General features: G+C 42.3%; 1 protein-coding gene across 1 annotated transcript; it reads right to left on the reverse strand.

Moving 5' to 3' along the window:
• Positions 1 to 12: 12 nt before the first annotated feature.
• On the reverse strand, positions 13 to 27,735 carry ehd4 (EH-domain containing 4). The gene is made up of 8 exons (XM_063908652.1): positions 27,278 to 27,735; positions 20,564 to 20,740; positions 18,019 to 18,116; positions 8,704 to 8,870; positions 8,487 to 8,620; positions 7,855 to 7,966; positions 4,930 to 5,094; positions 13 to 3,048 (listed from the first exon to the last, which is right to left on the reverse strand). The coding sequence occupies exons 1-8, from the start codon at positions 27,505 to 27,507 to the stop codon at positions 2,491 to 2,493; spliced, it is 1,641 nt and encodes a 546-aa protein (XP_063764722.1). The 5' UTR covers positions 27,508 to 27,735; the 3' UTR covers positions 13 to 2,490.
• Positions 27,736 to 27,968: the final 233 nt, after the last annotated feature.

Below are 27,968 nucleotides of genomic sequence, written 5' to 3' on the forward strand. Positions count from 1 at the left end.
TAACTTGTTGAGTAAATGTGTAGAATAAACTTTATTAGTCTGCGGTCATCAGAACAGAGTAACAGACTTCTGACAGCAAAACAACAGGAATACAAAATACATCAAAATCACAAAAATAAAAACTTTTCAGGTAAAAGAAGATTTGTGATTAAAGTCAGACTGAGAGAAAAGCTTCTTTACACACAGGAAAGTTAATGTTCCCGCTCTGCCGAGGCTCCCTAAACCACCAGACAGCTGATTTTACACGTTTATACAATAAAATCCAGTATTTTACGGACATTTACTCAGAGACAGAGAGGACTCAACAGACGTTCCCTTACGGAGGGAATAGAAGCACAAGGAGGTTATTTGTTAAGCTTGACTTAGACTTAGTTAGCATGTTAAAGGCACTAAACAGAAGCCGCCCCACTGCTTAATCCTCAAAGACTTCTATCGTCCTGTCATAAGAACAGAGGGCATCACGTATGGAAATTAAAAGGCACTGTAAGAGTTAACATACGCACTTGACTATAACAGTGTTTAAGAAAGAACATTTGGCCCTGCTGGCTCAAGTTGAAGCACAGATGTCTGAACAATTCAAAAAGTGTTTCAATGACTTCAATTTGTGGTACGGAAATATTAAAAGATGGTGAAAAACTGGAGGAAAATGACTCAGTTAGGGCAAATGTAGCTTGCTGGGTCTTAATACACATTGAAAGAACAACACGTAGTCTTCCTGCTGCTAAAATCTGGATCTGTGCTTCACCGTAGTGCGGATTTAACTTACAGAAGATTAATGGCTGCTTTTGTCGCATTCATAGTCCCATTTCATCATTTTTGGAAAGCAACGAGATAAAAAGGTGGGGTTTCTCTGATCCAACATTAGCTTAGCAGCTGCAACTACATGTGCAATTGTTTGAGTTTCTTCACATGCTCAAAAAAAATGCTAGTTTGCAGTTTTTTTTGTTGTTGTTTAAACTTGAACTGAAAAACAACATTGAAGGAATGGATTCAACAGGTTGTCTATCTGCTTTAGCGTGATCTGCTAATGCTAGCATGTGCGGCTAACTAGCTGTAGATAGCTTCATTGTGATTATTTGGACAAGAGTATCTCTGTAACTCCACAAAACTTCATTCTCATTTTCCTGCTTTGGTTTTGTATTTCTTGGACAGTCCTGCTGGAGAGGAGGATCCTCACTGAATGTTATTCAGTTGTTTTTTAACAAAGTCTTCACCAGGTTTACAATGTGAGGAAACACACGCTGACGACTGGAACGTTTCAGGACGTCGTTAAACTGTCCCTCAGGACGAGGTAACGGCGGCCGAGCGAGTGTCACTTCCTCCGGAATGAGATCTGTTCAAACAGGACAGACTCTGGCCTCTGACCTCTGACGGTCCCCTGAACCCCACCGTCCTGGCTCTGCACCCACTAGGAGCCAAACAGTAAACGCTTCCTGCTCTGAAACATCTACGCAGAGACGACTCAGGATCTTGTTTTTCTGAGTTTTGGGATATGAGCACTTCAAGTGTTATTTCGGAGCTTTTATTTTGAAGGATTTCAACCTAAGACAAATTAAAACAGTAACTCTGCCTTCAAGAAATCATAACGACAGTTTTGTATAACTTTTTGACTTGTTTATAATGTTAACACCATTTAACATTTCCAGTTTACAACTGACAACAATATTTATTGATGTTTTCTTTTCTTTGCCGTTTTGAAATTGGAATAAAACCACCAAGAAGATGTAAAATATTAAAGATATTCCTAAAAATATAAAATATCTTTGTGTTTCTGTTAACCATTGGGTCATTGTGTCATTTAAATGCGGAATATGGTTGAAAAAAGTTAATACAGGAAGTTAAATATCACAATATTTCTTTGAAAATATTGTGTCCTTTCAAAATAAGAGTCCAAATTAAAGCAGGGTTAGTAAAAGACTTTCTTTTTACATTTAGCAAAATAAAAGCATCTATTATTTATTTATTTTGTCTTGTTTAATTAAAGGTGTGATTAGCAGGCGAGTAGATCCTAAACCTGTCAGTTTGCTGATAGTGTCTCCTGTGATTTTGTACATGTGGACTTCCTCTCAGCTCAGTCGGTCTTTAAGGGGCAGAAATTATGGAAAATTAAGGCAGGACGGTAAGTATCACAATAAAGACTCAGGGTTAGTAAAATATAACGGCTTCATTATCTTTTTTCTTCTTTGGTGAGTTGAGATCAGCTGAATTGTACAATATATAGACACATCTTACCAAAATAAAAGCATTATATATAGTTTTTACTTCCTAACGGCATTAATTGGTTTGTGTTCTGACAGGTTTATACATTTAGCTGTTTGATTAGCAGGTGATTTGCTTGGTGGCGATTTCCTCGGTGAGTAAATCCTAAACGTTGACCTCCTGTCAGTCTGCTGATAGTGTCTCTTGTCAGTCTGAATATCAGCTGGTGATTTTGTACATGTGGACTTCCTCTCAGCTCAGTCAGTCTTCTGTGTTTTACCTCTCAACGCTCTAGTCCTCGCTGTGGTTGTACAGGGCGTCAGCTGTGGGATTTTTGCGGTGTGACGGCGGCACCAGGTGTTCGGGCAGCTCGTTGGGCAGCTCGTAGCCCTCCAGTTTGACCTTGATGAGGTGCTGTGCGAGCGCGAACTCCTCGTCGTCCAGCATTCCGTCCTTGTCGCAGTCGGCCAGCTTCCAGATCTTCCCCAGCACGGTGTTGGGCAGCCGCGAGTTCATCATCTCCTTCTTGGCGTTGACGCCGGTGATCTTGCCGTTGACGGGCATCAGCATGTAGAAGATCTCGTCGTAGCGGTGCTTCTCGCGGCTCACAATCCAGTCCTCGGCGTCCGCCCCGGCGCTGATGCCCTCGCCGTAGCCCTGACCGAAGGGCCCGTCCTGGGAGCCCTCGAAGGCGCCGCCCGACACCAGGACCGGCGGCGCCTTGGACTCTTCGTCCCGGATCATCGTCATCAGCCCGGCGATTTTCGTGGCCAACATCTTATCCACCGACTCGATCAGCTTTATCTTCAGGGAAGGGAACTTACTGAAGTCGTAGTGCTGCAGCATGTCCTGCAGGAGAACACAGAGAAGTATATTAAAACCACAAGTAAATTAAACTCATTTCTTGACCAATCAGAACCCTGAGAAATGAGATCGAAAAAAAGATATAATATTGATGTTTTTTCTACTTCCGTGTGGAAATCTCTGAGGGAGTGACTCAGAAATATACATTATATGGACAGAGAGACTCATCTTTTTGGACAAAAATGAAATAATTTGTTGGAATTTCTGGAAGTTCAATATAATCTGGTTTTAAGTAAATAATAACTGAGGACAAATGGCTGACGCTTTAATCTACAATTATAATTATGTAATGGCAGCATTATTTGTGTTTTTATATTATGACATCCTTCATTTGCTTCTTTGTCTTTTTATTAATATTTTTTTTAATATTTCATTGGACCATTCCTGAAAATTATGGTTTTGAAGTTTACTTCTGAAATTGTTGTTGTTATTAAAAAATAAAAAACGATTTTGACCCAAATGTCTCTTAGCAGTAAGACACTATACATTTTATAATTTCAGTATTAAATCACATACTTTGGATTCATGCCCTGACTTGCTTTACTTTCTCTCAGGATAAAGTGTTTTTATTTGTACTAACATGAAATTGTTGATTGCTTGTTGCGGTTCCTTCGGCCACCGGCAGGGGGCGACACAAACAAGGATAGAGCAAACAAACTTAATTTAGTTAATAAGGTAGATTAGATAGGATACTATAAAGTACATCTAAAGGTGTTTGTACCTCTCATAACATTTGTCTGTAGGCTTTAGTTACCTTTCAGATTTCAGTTTTTCATCTCAAACCATGTTTCTTCAGTTAGATTTGTTTGTGATAAACTGAGGGATGAAGTCTTCCTTTACATGTTTAAAATAATATACTTCTGAATCTAAATCATCACAAAACACGTGAAAACACAACTCTTCTAATGAGCTCATAAAGTGCTTTTATTTTTAATAGTTTGAGTAACATTTTGAGAGCTACGTACTGACTAACGGACTTTTACTACTGGTGGAGTATTTTCACAGTGTGTTTGTTTTATCTAAGTAAAGGATCTTTTTAAATAACATTTCTTAGTCACATGATGACACTGAGCAGATCTTCTTTCTGCAGCTGCACACAGTGGTCTCTGCTGACCTCTGACCTCTCAACACACACACACACATACACACACAGACACACACACCTGTAGGAGGATAGAGATACTAACAACACGTGTCTGTGTGTGCGTGTCTTGAGAATATCCATCTCAACAGGGAACTGAAAAAATGTCCAAAATCCTCTCTCGCCAATAAAAACACCAAGACTCTCACACTCACTCACACACACACACACACACACACACACACACACACACACACACACACACACACACACACACACACACACACACACACACACACACACACACACACACACACACACACACACACACACACACACACACACACACACACACACACACACACACACACACACACACACACACACACACCTGCAGTGCAGCATCTCTACAGGGCTGACCGAGCAGCTGCAGAGTGAAAGTGTGAGGTTCCTCTGACATCAGTAAAAATATGTTTACCCTCATCGGAGAATCACATTTTGTTCTCAGACTGTTGTTGTTATTGTTCAGCCAGAAAAAACATGACTCTCAGCTGCACAAGTAATACTTTAATCTAATGTGATTCAAGCTATAGTACCTAGATATTTTCTTTAAGTAAAAGCATGAACACCACTAAGTATAATACTTACCTAAAATCTTATTCAAGTAAAAAAGCAAATTAGTAGCAAGCAATTCCAAAAGCAAAAGGCCCTTTATGTTCCCCTTTGAATAAGGAGACAAAATCACGAGTGAATAAACCTCTAATGCTGCGTATGTTTTTCTGTACCTGCATCTTGGCGACGTTGGGGAAGTCTCCGGGGCTGATGTGGTGCTCCCTCTGCAGGTGGGTGTAGATCTCCGGCAGCCTCATGATCAGCTCCTCCTTCTTCTTCTCCTTCCCAAACAGAGACGGCATCTCCTTCTTCAGGTAGCTGATAATGTAGGCGTGCACCTGCAGGAGGAAGGAGAAGAACAAGTGGCTGTCGATCAAAGAACATCAACAATATTCCGGATTCACGTCTCCACCGCTAAGCTAAAGACGGCTAATGTTGGGCTATAAAGGAACTACAGCACGGTCACATGACCTCACGTCACCACCGCTAAGCTAAAGGAGGCTAATGTTGGGCTATAAAGGAACTACAGCACGGTCACATGACCTCACGTCACCACCGCTAAGCTAAAGACGGCTTATGTTGGGCTATAAAGGAACTACAGCACGGTCACATGACTTCACGGTCACCACCGCTAAGCTATAGGCGGCTAATGTTGGGCTATAAAGGAACTACAGCACGGTCACATGACTTCAGGTCACCACCGCTAAGCTAAAGGCGGCTAATGTTGGGCTATAAAGGAACTACAGCATGGTCACTTGACTTCACGTCACCACCGCTAAGCTAAAGGCGGCTAATGTTGGGCTATAAAGGAACTACAGCATGGTCACTTGACTTCACGTCACCACCGCTAAGATAAAGGCGGCTAAAGTTGGGCTATAAAGGAACTACAGCACGGTCACATGACTTCACGTCACCACCGCTAAGCTAAAGGCGGCTAATGTTGGGCTATAAAGGAACTACAGCATGGTCACTTGACTTCACGTCTCCACCGCTAAGCTAAAGGCAGCTAATGTTGGGCTATAAAGGAACTACAGCACGGTCACATGACTTCACGTCACCACCGCTAAGCTAAAGGTGGCTAATGATAGGTAAAATGCTAACTCGTTCCCAGGTTTTAGGACTCATTCCTGCACCTCTCTATTTTGATATTCGTATTCTTGGTTAAGACTTTGCTTTCCAACTTCAGTATGAATGTTCCTCGAGAGATATGGGCTTCACACACACACACACACACACACACACACACACACACACACACACACACACACACACACACACACACACACACACACACACACACACACACACACACACAGTGAAGTCTGACCTTGGCAGAGCTTCGTTCAACAACGATAGTGTTTATAAAACAGCTTCCTCAATCACAGGGCTCAGACAGGAAGTCAACACAGACAGGCGGAGGACAGGTAAATAACATTTAATCACTTTCTGTCTCGTGAGTTTCACAAAGTTAAAAAGTTGACATCAAATCTTAAAAACTTAGTATCTCAAATATGACATTAAAACATTTTCTCTTTAAGATTTGATTAAAAAAGCCTAATTGAATTTACACTCTCATACAATTGGACTTAAGATCTCATCATTTTCACTAATAAAGTCAAACATTTTACTACGAAATTGGATTAAAAATCAAGAAATGAAATGTATTAAAGTCAGAATTTGACTTTATATCTCCTAAATTAGATTTATAAAGATAATCAATCACTAATAATACACACATTATAAGTAAGAGGCCTAAAGGGAGAGGGGGGGGGGGAATAAAAGTGTGAAAAGATGTATAACTTAAGGTCTGCATGACATTAATGAAGGAGGAGTTTTGGGAGTAAAACAGAGCAGGAGACTGAGCGGCGCCGGGTCAGAGGGGAAACTAAACTGAGGAGGAAGAGGAGGAAATGTAGTAGAGTAGAGGCCATTCAATCCTTCATACTGGCCATTATAGAAGGAGGAAGGAAGTAAGGAAGGAAAGGAGGTGAGAGGGGGTTTAAAGGGAGGGGTTGGGGTCGGTGGATTTATGAGAGCATCGGTTTCATTATTCAATATTTTATCGTGAACAAAAATGCGATCTGATTGACTATGCAATGGTCAGAGTGAACGTTTTTAAAGACATTTGTTCTCTAAAAGTCATTTATTACAGCTTTACTTTGACTCCTACATGCACTGTGGGAGCTTCCCAATATGACACCAGTGTGGATGGATTACCAGGGGCCCAAAGTGTGGGTGGCCCTTTACCTATCACTTATAGAGGTGTGTACCAAAGAAGGTCTAGGAAGAAATGAAACACAACTAAAGAACTAAGAAAAAAGAGTCTAAAAACAGACACAATATGAGGCACCACTTTATGAAAAAATATCAAACAAAGAGAACCAAACAGATAAAGGACTTCCACACTGATGCAGCTCCTCCAGGTTTCACACAACAACATCTCAAACTCCCTTCTGGTTTATTATTTAGTGCTTCCTTTCCACTTCAGAAGCTTTAAAAATAAACACAAAACTCCGGGAAATAAACTCCAAAGTGATTGTGTTCAGTTTAAAGCCAGAGGATCAGTTTCTATGAATCATCCCTGAGGGTGTGTCAAAAGTTAGAGATAATTCTCTTCTTCTTTTATTTTAATCTCACTTCTGTTTTCCAACTTATTCTCATTTTTGCAGTTTCCATTTCAGAATAAAACTCATACAAAACCCTGACTCAAGATTTCCTTCACCTTGAAACTGCAGACTTTTATGAACAAGGAATTCATCGGTGGTTTCTGAAAGTGTATCTGAGTTAAAACGACTGAATGATTCAATTATCAATATCCAATGAACTCTTGGCATTTGGTTTGTTTAAATGAACGAATGAATGATCGACTATGCAGGCTAATAACTTCACTGTCCGTACTGAATGCTAAGAGGTGAAACTGAATCATCTGACTTGTGAAAAGTTCATCTGACACGAGAGAAAGATCAAATTCCCGGCCCTCTTTCTGTTTGGGAAACACAGCCGAACATTCCAGGATTTTTCGAATCGGAGCTCGGCGTGTTTAAAGTAAAAAGGCCTCAGCGTTAAACCCAAGCACAACACATGACTTCCCGTCTCACCTTGGCCAGCCGCGCTCTCTTGATGAGGTCGTTCAGTTTACGCAGCGCCGCGTTCCTCGGGAGGCTCTGGATGTCTTTAAACAGGTCCTGAGACTCCGCCTCGAACAGACGCCTGGGGAGTGAACGAGTGAATTAATGAGGAGAAACATAAGTGAGAGAATAATAAAATACATCAGACCATTCTCTGTGTTCTTCATGGGTTTCAATGAATAACATTAATTAATAATGAACGGGTGATTTACTGAATGAATGAATGAACGAATATACGGATGAATGAGTGAATTTATGACCTGTTCTGTGTTCTGCAGGGGATTGAATGGATGAATGGATAAGTAAAGACTGACTGAATGAGTGAACTGACCTGTTCTCTGCAAGGGTTAAATGAATGAACTGCTGAATTAATGAAGTAATGACTGAATGAAAAATTACCTAACCTGTTTTAAGTGCTCTGAAGGGGTATGAACGAATGACTGAATAGATGAGTGTATGATTTCAGTTTGGTTTCTGAGGGGTTTTAATAAATAAATGACTGTCCTAATGAATGGATGAATGACTTTTCAGGTCTGTTCTCAGTATTCTGCAGCGGCTTGAATGAATAAGTGAATGACTGACTGAATGAATGAATTCCTCACCTGTTCTCTGAGTTCTGCAGAGGTTTGGCCCAGAAGGATCCCAGATAAACCCTCACCACCTCCGGAGTGTTGATCACTTTTCCCAGGGACCACATGAGGGCGCCGTACACCCTCATCAGCTGCTGCGTGTCCACCTGACAGGTGAGGAAGAGGGAGGTTACTCTATAGTTCTAACAAGGACTTCATGCGTCCATCATCGCTCTCATCACCCTCTCACCTGGTCTGCCTTGTTGAGGACGACTCGGATCTTGTCGTCTTGTCCCTTGAAGGCTCGGATGGCTTCGGAGAACTCGTCGGAGATGTCCAGTTTGTGAGCGTCGAACAGCAGGATGATCCGATCCACGCGCTCCCCGAACCACCGCAGCACCTCCGCAAAATCATAACCTGCAGACAGGAAGTTCACCCTCTCATCAGCATGTCTGGAAGAACACTCGGGAGGAAGTCACGTTGACCAAGGGGAAGGCAAATCAAGATAAATAAAGAAATGTATCTGATTTTAAAAACTAACAATCGTCCTTGAGAGAATCTTTTAGTTAATGATTATCCGTCGGTTGCTTTGGTCTTAATAACATTTAGGAGCTTCCAGAGCTGAAACAATAAGTCGTTAAGACAGAGAAATAATTGCTGACTCATTTGCTAATTGATGAGTCATTGCAGTCATAGTTCAAAATGAGCTCTTCCTCATTAAAGTACAATGAATAATGCCTCTATATTAACCCTTATCTGCTTTTGTTTGCTTGCTTTTAGGATGTTAGCCATTCGATGAGGCATGTGTCCTTGTTTGGTTTCATTTATGCATGAAAAAAGACTGATTATCGAGGATAAGTTCATGGCAATCATCTTTATGCAGATCTTTGCAGCTCTAATCTTTAAACCAACATGCTCTCACTGAAGTATTTGCCAGAGCATTTTCTCACATATCACATCTTCTGAGTTCACCAACAGGCATAAAAGTCCCTAGCTTTCTGCAGCATTCACACACCCTCAAACTCTGACCAGAACCAGCTGATTCCTGAGTCCATTTCCGGGTGTCTGTTATTAATTGGTGGATGTTGGATCTCTTACGCTTCTGTAGGCGTTTTTGAAGCTTGCCGAGGAAAATACAAACATGCAACGGAATTCCAGACAACAGAGAGCAGCGAGGGCATTACAGTCGCCATACTGTCCCTTTAAATGTGTGTGTGGCGGTGTGTGTGTGTGTGTGTGTGTGTGTGTGTGTGTGTGTGTGTGTGTGTGTGTATGTGAAGCGATATGTGGCAGCAGTCTGGGTGTGGCTCCTCTAAAACTGGGTGACACTTGGCTCTGAGACAAAAGCTTTAAAACTTTCGCTGGAAACATTTTTCTGCGCCGCTGTCACAGAATCTTGCTCAGTAATCTGCTGTGTCTCACTTTACTGCGTTACCTTTAACTGGAAAACTTTATTTTGCAAGTTGTGGATGTAAAAGTTACAGGAGGCAAACTAAAACCAGACTTTCTCTGCTTCCCACTGAGCTCTTAATCCATTTATTCTTCTGCTGTTATATAAAAGAGTTCACTGTGACTAAAATACATGTGGTTACACTCAAGAGGAAATTACTGTGTTTGTTAGCAACACGAAAATGAAATACTAAGTTAAAAGAAGAGTCAGTAATAAGAGAAATTTACCAATCTGGCCTCACTTATACACATAATGTAGACATCAAGAGACGGTAGATTCATCCTAAAGGGACCCTAAAGTGCTTTTTAAGGGATTCCCCTTTCCTTCATCATTTCAAGATGAAGATGAACCTTCATTTTTATGCCTAGGGATTAAACTCTACTCTACAAACTTAACACCTTCTTCAGCCGGTTTGAGGAAAACAACACCAACCAAAACCCCTCTCTGCTCAGACTATGAGACACTTCACCTGGACTCAGCTGACGTGCGGAGGACCCTACTCAAGGTGAACCCCAGGAAAGCTGCAGGTCCTGAGAACATACCGGGGCGTGTGCTCAGAGACTGTGCTAACCAACTTGCAGATGTCCTCACGGATATATACAACATCTCTCTGAGCCAAGCCGTCATACCAGCATGCTTCAAAGCCACCACCATCATACCACTACCCAAGTAATCCCCAGCCTCAACACTGAACGACTACCGGCCGATAGCACTCACTCCCATCATGATGAAGTGCTTTGAAAGGTTGGTCAAGGCCCATATAACACCCAGTCTCCCCTCTACACTTGACCCATTCCAGTTTGCATACCGTCCCAAACGCTCCACGGATGATGCCATAGCAACAGCACCCCACCTATGTCTGGCTCATCTGGAAAACAAAAACAGTTACGTGCGGATGCTGTTCATGGACTTCAGCTCCGCTTTCAACACAGTAATCCCCCAACACCTGGTGAACAAACTTGGCGCAATAGGCATCAGCACCCCATTATGCAACTGGTTACTTGACTTCCTTACCGACAGACCACAGATAGTAAGAGTTGGCAAAAACTCCTCAGAGACCACCATCATGAACACCGGGGTCCCCCAGGGATGTGTGTTGAGCCCATTGCTGTTCACTCTGATGACTCAGTATTTCGAATCAAATCATCAGTGGCAACGATGACTCAGCCTACAGAGAGGAGGTACATCTATTCCTCAACTGGTGTGACAGCAATAATCTCCAACTTAATGTCAGCAAAACAAAAGAAGTAACTGTGGACTTCAGGAAGACACACATGTCACACACCCCACTCACCATCAACAGCAGCGCTGAATCTGTGAAAAGCACCATATCACAGATGACCTAACATGGTCCACCAACACCACCGCATTTGTCAAAAAAGCACAGCAACGCCTCCTCTTCCTTCGCCGGATGAGGAGAGCTGACCTCCCCTCCTCTGCTCTCACCACCTTTTACAGGGGTGCTATTGAGAGCATTCTTACCAGCAGCCTCTCAGTCTGGTACGGCAGCTGCCCTGTTGCTGACCGGAAGGCCCTACAGAGGGTGGTGAGGACAGCAGAGAAAATCACCAGATCAGCCCAACCATCCATCCAGGACCTGTACCCATCCCGCTGCCTCAAGAGAGCCACCAACATCACCAATGACCCCACCCATCCAGCACACGAACTGCTCACTCTTCTACCATCTGGCAAGCGCTACCGCAGCATGCGGTGCAAGACTACCAGACTTTGCAATAGCTTTCTCCCACAGACCATCAGACTACTCAACTTATCCAGGAAAATTCCATGAACAGGACAACCCTGGCACCCACAAAGACCAACTGAATGTTCATTTTAATCAAAAACTGTACTGTACTTTGCTCTTCACATGCACAACATCATCCATAATTACAGACATACTTATCTCAATGGTGCTATTCTGCACTTTACACTTTACCATATTGCACTTGTTATTATTACACCTCAGTAACTATATTCTATTCTGCCTGTCTGCATATGTTGTGTTTAAATCTGTGTGTACTACCATGTTATATGTTGTGTGTCAACTTTTACTTGCACATTTGGAGTATGGGGAAATGTAATTTCAATCATCTGTGTAATTACTACCGACAATAACGTTCACTCACTCATTCATACATGGTTTAACCACACAGTACACAGGTAAGTTGCACACATGCATCTCTCCAGCTACCAGTGGGTTCAAAGCCCAAGCCCCTACAGACTGAGCCACTGCCGCCCAGGTGACTACTAAAAATAACACATTTGATCTCACTGACCAAAGAGCTTCTCTACCTTAACCGACTAAGCACTTTTAATTTACTCGAAAAACTAAATTTATATCAGAGAAGGAATTAAGTTTGTTATGAATGATTGTTTATTGGTAAAATAAGTGTGTTGTTGATTTTTGTGGATGTGTGATTTTTTTTACCCTATTTTCTTTGAATTTCAAAGATATGAGCACATGATAGAGAGTCCTATAAGTTAATGTTTATCAGACAGGTGTGTTAGTTTGAATTGATATTTATTTGTAGTATATTTTATACATTATTTCCTCATTAATACATTTGTAATTGTGTTTGACTTAATGATGGTTGAAATGATGATGATTGTGAGTTTCTCTTCCATACTCGATTGTCATTAAATGAGATGAGCTGTTGTGTTTGTTTTGTTTGTTGTGTTTATGTGGAAGGTGAGTGTGTTTGACTGTTTGTGTGTGGACCCCATCCCCAGAAGAATAGCCCATGCCAATGCTAAAGCTAATCCTAATGAAGACAGAGACACCACCAGATCTGAACAGAACTTGTGTGTGTCGCCAACAGGAGAGGAGTCCACTTCCTGACAGGATGTCTCTAAAACTACACGCTGGATTCTGCCTCTGCTGAATTGTCCTCGGACACACGTGTGTGTATTTGTCTTAGAGGTCACCCATATATGCACAAACACACACACATATTCAAACACACACAGACACACCTTCAGTACACACATCACCATCTACACTTTTAGTTGGATTTTTTAATACAGAATTAAATCAAATAAAGTAGTTTCAATTTGTTTAAGTGCACCGTCCTTTAGTGAACATTTCAAATCAATCAATTGTGTGTGTGTGTGTGTGTGTGTGTGTGTGTCTGTGTGTGTGTGTGTGTGTGTGTGTGTGTGTGTGTGTGTGTGTGTCTGTGTGTGTGTGTGTGTGTGTGTGTCCTGCATCAGATTTCAACCTCAACATTTGACATGGAGGCGCTGCTGTCCACATTTACAACATCACTGCAGGGCAACACACCTCTGAGTGTTTGTGGACACAACGCGCGAGCGCACACGCACACGCACACGCACACGCACACGCACACACACACACACAGAGCTTTTGCTGAGCGCATCATGTCATCAAGGTCATTACATGATCACATGGCAGTACACACTTCCTAAAAGGTGTGTGTTGCTGGTTCAAAGAGGACATATCCTGCTCATCATCAGCTTCATATCAGTATGTAGTGTCTCTCCTGGGACATGTCTCCAAGCTTTAATATTCTAAAGCAGCTCCTCTTTTCACCCTCTGTCTGAAACCAGAGCCCAGTCTGCTCTGATTGGTTAGCTGGCTGGCTCTGTTGTGATTGGTTAACCACTTAGAGATGTCCCGCCCCTTAGCCTATCATGTACAATGTGTTGGAGAGCATTGTGACGTCACTACAGTACACAGGGATTTTAGTCTTTGCAGACCATTTACATGCACTAAAACCTAGAGAACACACTACAGGAAAGGGATAACCCCAAAAAGCATGACAGGGCCTCTTTAAAGTGTTAACTTCTTCCTTTTTTTGTGGAGTAATTGGTCGTTGTGTGTAGATTGTTTAAAGTAGATTATATTCGTTATGAAATCTAAACAGAAAAGAAGGATGTGGTGACGACATCTGGAAACTAAAGGAGGCCCTCCTGTCTGAGTAAATACAGAGAGATGTGTAAAGACGTCTTCATCTTAAACATCAAATATGTACTTAGGTTGAAACATCACAGAAAAGGCACAGAGCAGAGGCGGCTCTGCCCCACCAGCTGTTGAGGGGAACAAATATTTTTTGCATATTTTTTTTTAAATCAATGTCAGTTTTACTTAATAGTGTGTGTGCCTACATGCAATTTAAATCATTTAAACAACATTTCCACCAACTAACACTCATTAAACAGTGAATTTCCACTGACAGACAGTGTATCATTCTCTCATGGGGCGATCGGCAAAGTGCCCCTGACCGGCAGCTAAACAGCCAATCCGGTTATGGTTGCTAGGGGGAAATTATGAATAATTGGCCTATCAACGTCGCCAAATTTAACGCCGGTGGGGCGCTGGAAATTTAGCCCCAACTGCTACGTAAAATGCGTGAAGGTTTAGGATTGCTGTAGCTACATAAGGAGCCAGCGATAGTTTTTTTTCGTAGTGCGACTCCCAGACTCTGTCCTACGCTGCGTGGGGAAAAAATACGTGCGACGACGAAGAGAGATGATGGCGATGTAATAGGTAATAATATTATAGTATGTAATTATAATATAGTTGTGGAGAATGCTTTGTTGTTTCTCTCAGGCTGTGACATGCAATGACAACTGTATGGCACTGATGCTGTTTTCTCCAAGTAAATGCATTTTTCCTTGAGAGAGGGTATTAAAATAATCTGTTTATGTAAAAAATTTTGAAAATAACTTGGTTCTAAATTCTTTGTATATGTTACATTTGAATAGGAAAGTTCTGTTTCATTCTCTCTTCTCAACCCACACTCACTCATTCACTCACTCACTGTTGATTTGTATAGATTCAGCTGAAATCATACCCTTGTTGTTCATTTATCCCTTGATTGTATTGTATAGTATTTGATAGCATAAAGTCTAATATAGCTGTACATTGTTACTTTTTCTGTGAAGCTGGAAACTGTGAAATTAAATTATTATTGTGGAACTGTAGTCATTTTCCGACTGTTCATTTGAATGCTTATGCTAAATTAGGCAGGGAAATCTGTTGGCACACTAGCCCCACCAAGATTTTTTTTCACCAGCCGCCACTGGCACAGAGGTTGATTGCTAGTGTTTCACCGCAGACAATGAAGAGTGTCCTCAGAGTCCGCTCCACCTTCATGAATACATGATGTGTGAAGGTGTCGGCAGCGGGGGGGGGGGGGGGGGGGGGGGGGGCCGCTCCTCCCTCAGTGTCAGATTACAGCTGCAGGTGTTGTCAGAGCAGACGTGATGCTGAGTGAGTGTGTGGTGAATACATCAGTGGGGGGGGGGGACTTGCTGCACCTCTGAGCCTCGTTAAATCCACACACAGACTCAAAGCTCTCCGGCTCGTTGCATTACAAGACAGTTGATTACTTCACTTCTTCCACTTCCTGTTCAAAGGGAAACACCTTCAGTCTAACAATACTACTTCCTCCTCCGTGCCGCAGCTGACTGTATTTATGTCTTGGAAAGAATGTGTGCAGAGGGGAGGAAACCTGAGAGATAACCGACAGCTTTGTTGCTCATTGCACAAAGGACACCTTTATTGTTAAACTGCTTTATCAGTATGTAGAGTCTCTCCTGGGACATGTCTCCATGCTTTAGTGTTCAGAAAGCTCTTTATTTTTCTCATCCTGCCTGTGCTGCAGCTCCTCTTTTCACCCTCTGTGTGAAACCACAGCCCAGTCTGCTCTGATTGGTTAGCTGGCCGGCTCTGATGTGATTGGTCAACCGCTCGTGATGGCTCGCCCCCTTAGCCTATCACGAACAATGTGTTAGAGTGCTGGCCAATAGAAGCGCAAGCCTTACATAGTGACGTCACTACACAGGGATGTTAGCCTTTGCAGACCATTTACATGCACTAAAACCTATATAACAAAACACCAAAAGGGTCCCTTTAATCCTCACATTATCCCTGCTGTAGAGCAGTGATGTCATGTTGGTCACTGAGTTCATCTACTGGATCAGGACTGATGCAAACCAGTGAGAGCAGAAACCAGAACTGGACTACACTGGGAGAAATAACTGGACAGATTCAGGAGAAGAAGGGAGGACGAGCTGTCAGACTTACATACATTAAGTAAGAAAGGCTCAGATCCAACAGTGACTCAATGTAATACAGAGATTTAAACACAAGAAGGGGCAAGAGAAGTGAAGGGAAATTAATGGAGGTTACATTTAGAGGATTGTTCAGATAGATGGCGAGTGCAGCTTGGCAGCTTGAAAAAACATGGAGGTCAACCCCTCGACACAGCCTTAAATAATTACTTGGGGAGTTTTTTGATATCTGAATCGTGGGTTGAAAAGAATAGAGAGTATTGTTTGTTTTAATCTTAAAGCCCCTTTGGAATCATTTCTGATTCGTGATATAGAAGAAAGTTAGCCAATAAAGCAAAAAATGCTCAAAGTCCGTCCGTTATTCCTAACGTTTTTTACGCCTGTTGATAGAGGAGAGGACAAAGGAGTTGAGGATGAACCCATGTACTTCTAACAAAAAAATCATGGAGGTCAGCGCCTCGACACAGCGGGTGGTAAAATAAAACAGTGTGAAGCAGCTGCAGAAAACCCATCCACTTCAACAGGTCCTCTCAGTAGCTCTGATCTCACTGAACCCTCTGCGTCTGCCTGGTGGAGCTCGATCTGTCAGTGATGCTGCTGACGTCAGCCTATGTGTGTGTGTGTGTGTGTGTGTGTGAGAGGTCTTCAGGAGGAATTTAGCCTCAGCTGAGCAGCTCTTTCTCTAAATGTTTCCAGATGGAGGGAACGCCCTGACGATGTTTCCTGTGGCCCTCCGACCCCTCCCTCTAATCCTCCGCCCGTCCAGCTGAGGCCTTTAACTGATGCTGTCATCCAGCTGACTCAATGCAGGAGCAACGGGGGTGCAACAGGAGAGAATATACATAATGCGTATGTAGCAGGAACACAACCTAATCTTATTAGAGCTAACCAGGGCTGCTGCCTCTACCTCTGCAGCCTTCTCTGGGTTTGAATTCTCCTAAAAAGACACTTAAATGGACACAAAGCTAAAGCATCTTAACATTCAGCAAAACATGTTTTTGAGTTATAGTTTCTATATTATTTATCATAGATTTTGTGTTCTGTGAAAAGAAGTTCAAACCTCATGTTAAAACCCAGATTAAAGAGGCCATATTCTGCTTTTGGTGTGTTCCCTTTCCTGTAGTGTGCTATAAAGATTTTTGTGCATGCAAACGGTCTGCAAAAGTTAAAATCCCAGCACTCCAACCATAGGATAAGGGGCGGGACATCTCTAAGCAGGTTGACCAATCACAACAGAGCCAGCCAGTTAACCAATCAGAGCAGACTGGGCTCTGGTTTAAGACAGAGGGTGAAAAGAGGAGCTGCAGCACAGGCAGTATGAGAAACATAAAGAGCTTTCTGAACACTAAAGCAGAGGAATAAAATACACTGCTACTTCCTCACTACAGAGCTGGAATTCCCGGGATTAAATCATCATTTCGAAACAGTGCGGACGGTTTGTATGTTTGTGAATGTTGAGGATCAGTTTCTCTGGTTTCAGATCTGCATTTCAGTAATTTTGTGGTTAAAGAGCAGCAGCTGTGATCCATCGGAGGAAACAGGCTGTGAAACGAAATGGGAAGTGAGAGGATAGAGTGATAAAGAATATCCCAAGAACTGTTTGGTTTCGTCAAAATCCCTTTTCATCGAGTAGCGGGTTGTCCTGAGGAGAGATCATTAAAATATAAACGGTATATCCTCTGGAGAGCAGGAACGAAATCACGATCTTTAAGGATAATATGCCTGTTAATTACTTCTTATTTCTTCAAATAATGCATCGACTCCAGATATATTTTATGACATGTTATGGCTTTCTACTGCTAACAATCAAATGTCATTCCTACACTTATGCGAGTGTGTGTTAGTCTTCCCAATTGTTGTTTCCTTTGCTCTTAAACTGATGAATGAATGAGGATCTGTTCGGCTATTTCTGCCTGCATACAATATGAGGAAGTGAAAGAATCTCAAGGACTTTTGTGCAGCAACACTAAAGGAACAACAGCTTAGTCAGCTCTCACACACACACACACACACACACACACACACACACACACACACACACACACACACACACACACACACACACAGAGAGTTCATTACCTCTGCTGATACGCTGTTTCTCTCCAGACAGGATGCCAGGAGTGTCGATGATGCTGATGCTCTGGAGGACCTGATTGGGCATCTGAGAGCAGATAAACCTAAACACACACAATAAATATTCACTTATCAATATCAGAAATATGAATTTAATCAATAATCATTGGATCAATAACATTAAACACTTTTTATGTTCTTTTTAATAGTAAAAAAAACGTGAATGAAATCAAAGATTTTCTCATTTTGAAAAGAAAATCCCAATTTGTTTCAAGCTTTGTTTTTTAGATAAATCTAAAGGGTTGTGAAGTTTGACCCAAGAGAAAATCATAATGAACAATCATTATAATATTCCATCATTAGAAAGCCAATTTCCACAAACCCTAACAAGGTGGCACAACACGGGACACATCTACCGTTAAAGAAGAAGAAGAAGAAGAAGAATCTCCAATTCACTCTGTTTTTGCTTTTGTTCATTGTTAAAATATATATTTATTTATAGTCCCATCTGTTGTGTATCCTTGCCTGTACTAACATATTATAATCTTAGCGTCCGAGTCCCCAAGCTGTGGCGTCACGTTGTGTTCAGTTTCCCGTCACAGATCGGCGCTCTGATCGATTCATTATTCATGTCTCTGCGCGCTCCATTGTTTCAGGCGGGAAGGATCCGGGTTGTTCTTCAGACGTGACACTCCCCGTGAGTTGAGTAATAAACTGGGTGTGAGCGCAGTGTGTGTAAACAGTGTGAGTGCATCTGGAGGATTTATCGCCTGGTTGTGATGCAACATGAGAAGTTTGAGGGTCTTTAAAGATTCATATAAAAAAATATTTATGCAATATAATAAATATTATTAATCGCCTGCTGTTTTTTGCAAACGTAATTTTTTGGCTCTTTAAATATAAATAAAGATAAACTAGAAGTTAAATTAGAACCCCTAACAGCGCGTTTACACATATAAAAAAGTGTATTAAAATATATACACGATAAATACATACCCAACGGTATAAAAAGTATTTATAACTTTAAGTATTCGATGTGACTTCATCAAGAAAAAAAGTGAAATTTAGCTTTTTTTTAATTATAATTCATGAGATTCAATTCATCAGTTAAAATGTTGGCATTTAAAACACAAATAACAATCATTTAAAATAAATATTTGATGCAACATTATCAAAACAGTAAGGAACCCGTAAAGGGACATGGGGAAAAAACAAGAACGTAAACATTTCTCCTGCGCACGGGAAACTATCGGGCAGTGCATAAGCTGTCTGTCAGATCTTATTCAAGCTCTCGTTTCGTCAGACAGTGTCAACATACGGCCGAAAGCTGATGACCGATGGAAACCCCAGCCTTGTGAACGTCCTTTCAATCCATGAAGAAACTTCAACCACACTTTAATTCACCCTGAAGGAGAGCGTGTTTTAACGCTGAATGCATTAAATAAACAACAATCAAACCAGGAACTCTTCCTATGACCGGACCGGACATTTGGTAGGTGTGAAACTTTTTGCGTGAGCATTTCCCCACGTCCCTTTACAGGTTCCGAAAAACAGAGAGAGAGATTTTGCATTAAGAAATGTAATTTAAATATTTTAACTATTTATTTAAAAGCTTTTAATCAATATCAGAATCTAAAAATGAAAAATGAGTGTGTGTGTGTGTGTGTGTGTGTGTGTGTGTGTGTGTGTGTGTGTGTGTGTGTGTGTGTGTGTGTGTGTGTGTGTGTGAGAGACCTTTGTGTCACCTCTTCAATATATTAAAGTTTAAGGTTAATTTTAGCTTTTCTCGGCAGCGGGAAAAAACAGAGCGGCCGCGCCAACACGTGGTGACGCACACACACTTCCCCCTGGAAACAATAAGTTATTGTGGTTCCTCCATCTCACCGGGACAAGGTGGGATTCCTAGTTTTAGGAATGCTTTAACTAGGAAACACATCAGAACACTTACACACACACACACACACACACATTTCAAGGGTCGACTGTCCACTTCCTGCTGCCACTCTTAGAAATATTTCTGGACAGAGGAAATAGGTTTGGACTGGAGTGTTTTAGCTAAATATAAAACCTCCTACGAACTTAGATAGTGTGTGTGTGTGTGTGTGTGTGTGTGTGTGTGTGTGTGTGTGTGTGTGTGTGTGTGTGTGTGTGTGTGTGTGTTTACATGTCAGTGAGGAGTGGAGAGGTCATTTCCAGGGTGGTGAATGTTTTGAGGAAAGCAGTGACAGGAGTGTGAAAGGCTGCCAGGATCTAAAAGTGTGTGTGGAGAGCGATCGGTCTAAAAGAGTCAGGACGCTTTCAGATCAACAACAGCAGGACGTCAAAAATCTGTCCGAGACTAAAGATTCATTTTGCTTCCTGATCGTTCTACGGTTTCGTTTCTTGATCAGGAAGCATTTTGATTTCCCAGAGAGCGTTGGGATGCCTTCAAATTGTTTTAAAAAACTGTTCAAAACCTAAAAGGGATTCTGGGTTTTATTGTCCCATTAGACGAAGCTTCACAGATCAGGAGCTGGTGAAGGGAGGTCCAGTCCTCTCCTCCTGTGCTTACCTGTTGAGGAAGGAGTTTCCGAACGCGTTGAGCTTCCTGAAGGGTTTCTTAGGGTCGACCACCAGAGCGTTGCCGGGGACGATGCCCTCGTTCTCTCCGTACATCACAGCGATGAAGCCGTCGGTGGTCGGCTCCGGTCCGATCCGCATGCCGGGAAAATCCTGCTCCAACAGATACCTGAAGAGAGAGAGAGAGAGAGAGAGAGAGAGAGAGAGAGAGAGAGAGGGTGAGAGAGAGAGAGGCTTGATTCCAATTCCACTTAGTCTGTAGTCTCACTCTCAGCTGAAAGTGTGTTAAAGGTTTTAGTGCATGTAAATGGTCTGCAAAGGCTAAAATCCCTGTGTTCCCTCCAGAGTTAGTTCTGAAACGCCTCCGTTAGACTCCTTTGTTACAGTAACTTCCAGAACATGATGACATCACTATGTAACACTCGTGCTCCTATCAGCTAGCTCTCCAACACATGATAGGCTAAGGGGGCGGGACATCTCTAAGCAGGTTGATCCATCACAACAGAGCCGACCAGCTAACCAATCAGAGCAGACTGGGCTCTGGTTTCAGACAGAGGGTGAAAAGAGGTGCTGCAGCACAGGCAGTATGAGAGAAATAAAGAGCTTTCTGAACATTAAAGCATGGAGACATGTCCCAGGAGAGACACTACCTACTAATATACCTCACAATGTGCACAATAGGGCCTGTTTGGGGGTTTAATACCTCCCACTCCCCACTAGTTGTTTTGGAAAGGCACTTGATGCATCCATCCCTCCATGAAACGCGCAAACGTACTGGAAGTTGGGATTGTTATGGCATTTGTCTTTAGTCCGTCTCCCCTAACCTTCCACCACCTCACACTACACTTTTCCACAGATCCTTTCATCTTATCTTTGACCTGGTGCCTCCTCGCAGAAAATTGAGAAAGGAAGGAAGAGCTGGAGGAGGGCAGCCTGTCTCTCACTTCCTGTTGTTGCAGCCATCAAAAGAGAGGAACCACCACGGAGACAGAGAGAGAGACCATTATTATTAACTCTGTTGACTGTCGCACATCATCACCCGACATGTTTCCACTGAGCTGCTGATCCGGGAGGATTTTCACTTCTGTTATCAGTTTGGGGAATGATCACCAGATGCTGCAGCACGTGTGAGTCACTGACAAAGCATCACCTTCAAAAACTGATTGAGGTTGATTTGATTGTGCAGCCTCCTATCCTTCTTACTATTTTAAAAGAGGCTCTATTATGCTTCCCTGTGGTGAGATGTATAGGTTTGTGTGCATGTTAATGGTCTGCAAATGCAAAAATCCCTTCTATTCTTCGGTTGGCTAGCGCTCCAACACATAGACTAAGGGGCGGGACATCTCTAAGCGGTTAACCAAACACGGCTTCACTGAGTTGCTGATCCAGGAGGATTTTCCCTGCTGTTATCAGCTGTTGTTTGGGGAACGAAGACTGTACTCTACTCTTTCAACTGTCTGATACTCTTTGAGGGGACACTGTGACGTTAATCTACGTTATGAAAAGTGATCAGACCCAGTGAAGCGAGTAAAGATCTGATTAGATTTACTTTATAAATCCTTATTTGGGAAATTGAAAAAGGATAAATACAGAATAAGTTAGAACTCACTGGAAAAGACAGAGTTAATACTAAAATAAAATACATATACATGGGGTATTAAATATATACTTTATGCATGTGTGCAAGCCGCAGTCTTTAAGCACTAAAGCTACTTTAGCAACCCCCAAAGGTCATGTGACCCGGGCTTGCAGGCATCCTCTGAACTCTAGCTCCTCTGAAGCTTTTATTTTGAAGGGTCGATTGATATGTAGGGTTCAGTTGACTTTTAAATCTAGCGGGGAAGGTTTTTTCCATAAGAACGTGTCCAGATGATGTTTACACCTGCATTAACAGGAGAGTTTATCCTAATCCAGATAATCCAGACCGTGCTATGAGCGTTTTTTAGAAACAATAGCTCAACTGGTTTAACTTCAGATCGACGAGAAGATGAAGAAGAAGAAGAATAAAATATGTCGACTCTGCAATTTACTGGCAATTTAACTTCCCATGATTCATTGCATTCTTTTCAGTTCCCATGATTCATAGCATTCTTTTCAGTTCCCATGATTCATAGCATTCCTCAGGGCAGGGTGTGGGGCCTAAGTAGTGGAACACTCACATACACATACACACACACACACACACACACACACACACACACACACACACACACACACACACACACACACACACACACACACACACACACACACACACACACACACACACACACACACACACACACACACACACACACACACACACACACACTTTATCAACAATTAGTGTCCAACTTGTGTTGGACGTAAACTATTTGAAGGTCAGTTCTGCTCGGCTCTTGCCTGCCAAAACTGTTTGTACCTGATACATATGCACACACACACACACACACACACACACACACACACACACACACACACACACACACACACACACACACACACACACACACACACACACACACACACACACACACACACACACACACACACACACACACACACACACACACACACACACACATTTCTTTCCTTCCAGGCAACCAAGGATTGTACATTGTGTTTTTAAAAGAACCTCGATGCAGAGACATGAGGCGTGTTAGAGGTCAATAATAAAACACAGTTTACATTAAGTTAAGGGAGCTCTGATAACTTTTAACAAAGCTGCTTTTTTTCATTTTGCACGACTATTTATTGTGTTAAACAAGAAAACAACTTGCTGCAACTGGACCTGTTTTTACAGCGCGGGCTAACGGCTGCAAAAAAATCTCCTTATATCTTTTCCACACCCCCTCATACACCGACTCTACGGAAGAGTAACCTTTGCAATCTCACACATCTCATTGCGACAGTGCTTGATGTTGTTTTAATCCGGCTCTTTATTCGGCTGACGTCCGTGCCCCAGAGCCGTGAATGTGTGCAGGTCACAGCTTGTCTCTGCTGTCAGTGATTTAGCTGAAAATGCACTGAAACCCGACACCTAAAAACTGCCTGACTGTGCTCTAAATCCTGACACATTGTACCAGCTCACCTGTACTTCTGCTGTCTGTCTTGTAGATGTCATGAGTCACTGTGCATGACAAAATACTCAGAAAGCTGCAGTGACAATAATAACTAGCTACCTCTTTTAATGCAGTTTTGTCAGACAGATTTACACTAGATTTCTTTGCTCTACATCTGACATGAAGCTCTGCCACTTGTTTATATTGGTTGCATAGCAGGACATTTGTAAATGTAAGGTTTATTATATTAAGTCTGACTGGAAGTTTTGCATGTGGCACTTAAACCACAGTCCAAAACTAAAAGACAGTCAGTAGATTTATTTAAAAACCAAGAAAAGCCCTGTAGACCCTGTAACTCAGAAATGTTTGACGTGTTTGCTTGGGAAACCACCTGAGTGATGACTTGGTAAAACATATTACTAATATAGAAGAGAGTCATGCCAAAGTCCCCTTAGAAATCCTCCTATTTACTGTAAGGCCTGCTTACTATGTGGCAATTTTCCATATTCATAGCTTGATGAATTTACAAGTTCATTCAAACCAAATGGAAACAATCGAGTGCTGCAGGAACAAGTCCTTAAACATGGAAATTAGTCAGCATGTTACAACCTCTGGTTCCCATGCCCCGAATTCAATTGTTTTTTTAAGGTGTTCTTGGTAAGAAAACTAAACTAAGGTCTGTAGTTACCACAAGCTGAAGAGTGTGTCTGAATGAGATGACTAAACATGATCGCATCAAACATTAGCCTCCTTTAACTTAGCGGTGGTGACGTGAAGTCATGTGACCGTGCTGTAGTTTCTTTATAGCCCAACATTAGCCGCCTTTAGCTTAGCGGTGGTGACGTGAAGTCATGTGACCGTGCTGTAGTTTCTTTATAGCCCAACATTAGCCGCCTTTAGCTTAGCGGTGGTGACGTGAAGTCATGTGACCGTGCTGTAGTTCCTTTATAGACCAACATTAGCTGCCTTTAGCTTAGCGGTGGTGACGTGAAGTCATGTGACCGTGCTGTAGTTCCTTTATAGCCCAGCATTAGCCGCCTTTAGCTTAGCGGTGGTGACGTGAAGTCATGTGACCGTGCTGTAGTTCCTTTATAGCCCAACATTAGCTGCCTTTAGCTTAGCGGTGGTGACGTGAAGTCATGTGACCGTGCTGTAGTTCCTTTATAGCCCAGCATTAGCCGCCTTTAGCTTAGCGGTGGTGACGTGAAGTCATGTGACCGTGCTGTAGTTCCTTTATAGCCCAACATTAGCCGCCTTTAGCTTAGCGGTGGTGACGTGAAGTCATTTGACCGTGCTGTAGTTCCTTTATAGCCCAACATTAGCCACCTTTAGCTTAGCGGTGGTGGCGTGAGGTCATGTGACCGTGCTGTAGTTCCTTTATAGCCCAACATTAGCCTCCTTTAGCTTAGCAGTGGTGACGTGAAGTCATGTGACCGTGCTGCAGCTCCTTTGTATAAGATATTGGACTTTTGGAGATGGTATTTACGCTTCAAAAACCATTGAGTGGTGTTAATATGTGAAGAAGCTTCTTTTCTGCAACAATCCGGAAAAATCCCAATGTTTTACCCTACAAAATACGTTGTCATATCACTACTCTATAGGAATAATGTTAGCATCCAGCAAAAACAGTATACAACAGAGAGGAGGAAACAAGTGCACATCTACATTCCACGTCTCATACCCTGCTCATCAGCTACAGCCTCCCTCTGACTGACCTTCAGTTTAATTTCATTATTCAGCCATCAGCTCACAAACAGGATGTGATGTCACCGGCCTGATCAAGGTAATGAGGATATATTGAGCCGGGCATTAATTAACAGATGTGTGAGAGAGATGCAGTCAGGTAGTGAACAAAACAAGGGCGATCAAACACAACACGAGTTATATTTCAGTTGATGTTTATATTAGCTGCAGGTTCATGCTTCAGTGTATTAATAAGTGCTTTAGTGTGTGTGGGATTAGTCTGCATTGCTGTGTGGGTTTGAGCCCCTGAGTGAGTGTGTGTGTGTGTGTGTGTGTGTGTGTAGCTGTAACAGTGAGGGGCAGCAGTGTGTTGATCAGCTCTTTAACTCGTGACGTACCACCCTCCAGGCAGAGGATTAAAAAAGAAAGAACTGAATGAGTTCAGGAGTCCCTAAAGCAGCTTCTCTAGATGGAAAACGTTTTTTTTAGGTCCTGACTCACGTGTAACTTCGTGTTTATCTAGAGGCCAAAGGATCTTAAGTGTCACAGCTGAGAACTACTGGTAATCGAAACTGATGTTGTGAAGATTTAAAGGGGCCCTAGGAAGATTGAAAAGGGTTTTCCTTCCCTATAATGTGTTATATAGATTATAGTGCATGTAAATGGTCTGCAAAAGCTAAAATCCCAAAGTTCAAAGCATAGGCCCTACACTGTTCTACGGGAGCTGCAGTTGAGGTTTTAATACATAACCTGATCACTCATTGATACCTATGACTTTTTTCCGTATGATTTACTGATAAAAAAAAGGTTAACACATAATAATGGTGAAAAGTACCTGACCTCAGTGAGTGTGACATTTACTCATCTCTGTGTCAGTGTGAAGCATCCATTCATGTCTGCCAAACAGAGAACTTTAAAACAATATAAATAATAAAAAGTCAAGACAATAGTTCACTGTCTTGCATCAATCGTTTAGTCTTCAGATCTGATTCAACAACATCAAATAAGCCGGACATATCACAAATGCTTGCTGGAGCAGAATAAAAGGGCCAAGCCGGGTGCATACAAAGTACAATGGCAGATCCATTACACAGAAATAACAATCCAAATAAACACACATAAAGAAAATGCTATGAAGCTCTCTATGACCACTTTCATCCCACAGATACACACATCTAAAAGGCTGTTATGATCAATAATGCTACAGTTTCCTTGAGTCCCAGCTGGAGCTTGCAATGCTCTAAAAACTTCCACAATAAAGTGAGATTTGCTAAATGAGGCCCTGTTTGTCAGATTAAAGACGGGGAAAATAACACTTATACACTTTAAACCATGGCTTGCACTCAATGTGTCATCAGCTTACCAAGGTTAAATAATGTCATAACCCAAAGGATGAATAAAGCCAAACTCCATTGGGAAAGTCTCCTAATTAAGATTATTGCTATTTCGCAAAAATATACATATTGTAGAGAAAGACTGGAGACATAAACTACCCTCTTAGGTCACAGTTTTCACTTCGGCATAAAATTAACTCCCCTAAAAGTGCACATTTTAATGATTTTTCATGTGTTTTTGTTGCTTTTATTGCCGCCTTTACCAGAAAGCACCGAGCAGGAGAGGAGAAAGTGACATACGTATCTAAAAACTATTGCTTTACCTGGAACAACAAATTGGATTAAGCTTAAAATAAGTAAGCCGAATTCACCATTGAACACCTTACATTTGTTAGACATCGTTAATTATGTGCTGCCACTTCTAGATCTCAATCTATAATGAAGAAAGTCTTAATTTGTAGATTTCCACATTAGGTTTGGCATTGAGATTCAACAACGACCGTTTTGGGGTTGTTACTGATCCAACACCTGATAAAGGTGGTTTTCACACATATCGTTAACTTCTCTGGCCCACAGCTAATCTAATGCATGATAAACTTTTTTTTAATTTTTAAAACAGGTTTAACACTAAGTGGAGGTGTGTAGTACCTGATGAAGGTGGTTTTCCCGGTGGAGTACTGGCCCACCAGCAGCACCATGGGCTTGCTCTGGAAGTCGGCGGCCTCCAGAGCCGGGGAGTGGAAGTCATGGAAGAGGTAAGTCTCCTCCAGAGGAAGCAGCTTCTTCAGGTAGAGGCTCTGAAGACCCTCGGTCACTGTCTGGTACATCTCTCCCTCCTTGTTGCGTCCACCTTGTTCCTGCTTCACCCAGCTGAACATGCTGCGGAATCACTCTTCTCTCACCAGTCCAACTTCCCTGTTTCGATATTTACAAAATTTCCGGCAGTTTTTCGGCTCCTTCTCGCTCAGTTCCTCCTCCAGACTGAGCGACGGAGTGTGTGTGCGTGTGCGTGCGTGCGTGCGTGTGTGTGCGTGTGCGTGTGTGGTGTGTTTGGCACCTTGGAGTCTCCACTGCTGCTGTGAACACACTGCCCTCTCTGTGAATATGTGTGTGTCTGTGGTGATGTGACCGCTGCTGGTGCTCCTGCCTACCTGGGGGCACCGCCCTTCCCCCTGTGACGCAGCCTGAACACACACACACACACACACACACACACACACACACACACACACACACACACACACACACACACACACACACACACACACACACACACACACACACTCACTCGTTTGTTTACTGTAATAGAGACAGACACCGCAGTTTAACTAGTCTCTCT

The sequence above is a fragment of the Eleginops maclovinus genome, chromosome 19 (genome assembly GCF_036324505.1).
Source record: "Eleginops maclovinus isolate JMC-PN-2008 ecotype Puerto Natales chromosome 19, JC_Emac_rtc_rv5, whole genome shotgun sequence".
NCBI lineage: Eukaryota > Metazoa > Chordata > Actinopteri > Perciformes > Eleginopidae > Eleginops > Eleginops maclovinus.

What these genes read in the sequence shown, in the direction of transcription:
- ehd4 (XM_063908652.1), bottom strand. Translation starts at nt 27,507, where the DNA reads ATGTTCAGCTGGGTGAAGCAGGAACAAGGTGGACGCAACAAGGAGGGA. An exon ending in CTGCAGAACTCAGAGAACAG is followed by an intron (nt 7,967 to 8,486) that starts GTGAGGAATTCA and finishes TTCACTCCCCAG; the next exon opens with GCGTCTGTTCGAGGCGGAGT. An exon ending in AGAGAGCGCGGCTGGCCAAG is followed by an intron (nt 5,095 to 7,854) that starts GTGAGACGGGAA and finishes TTCCTCCTGCAG; the next exon opens with GTGCACGCCTACATTATCAG.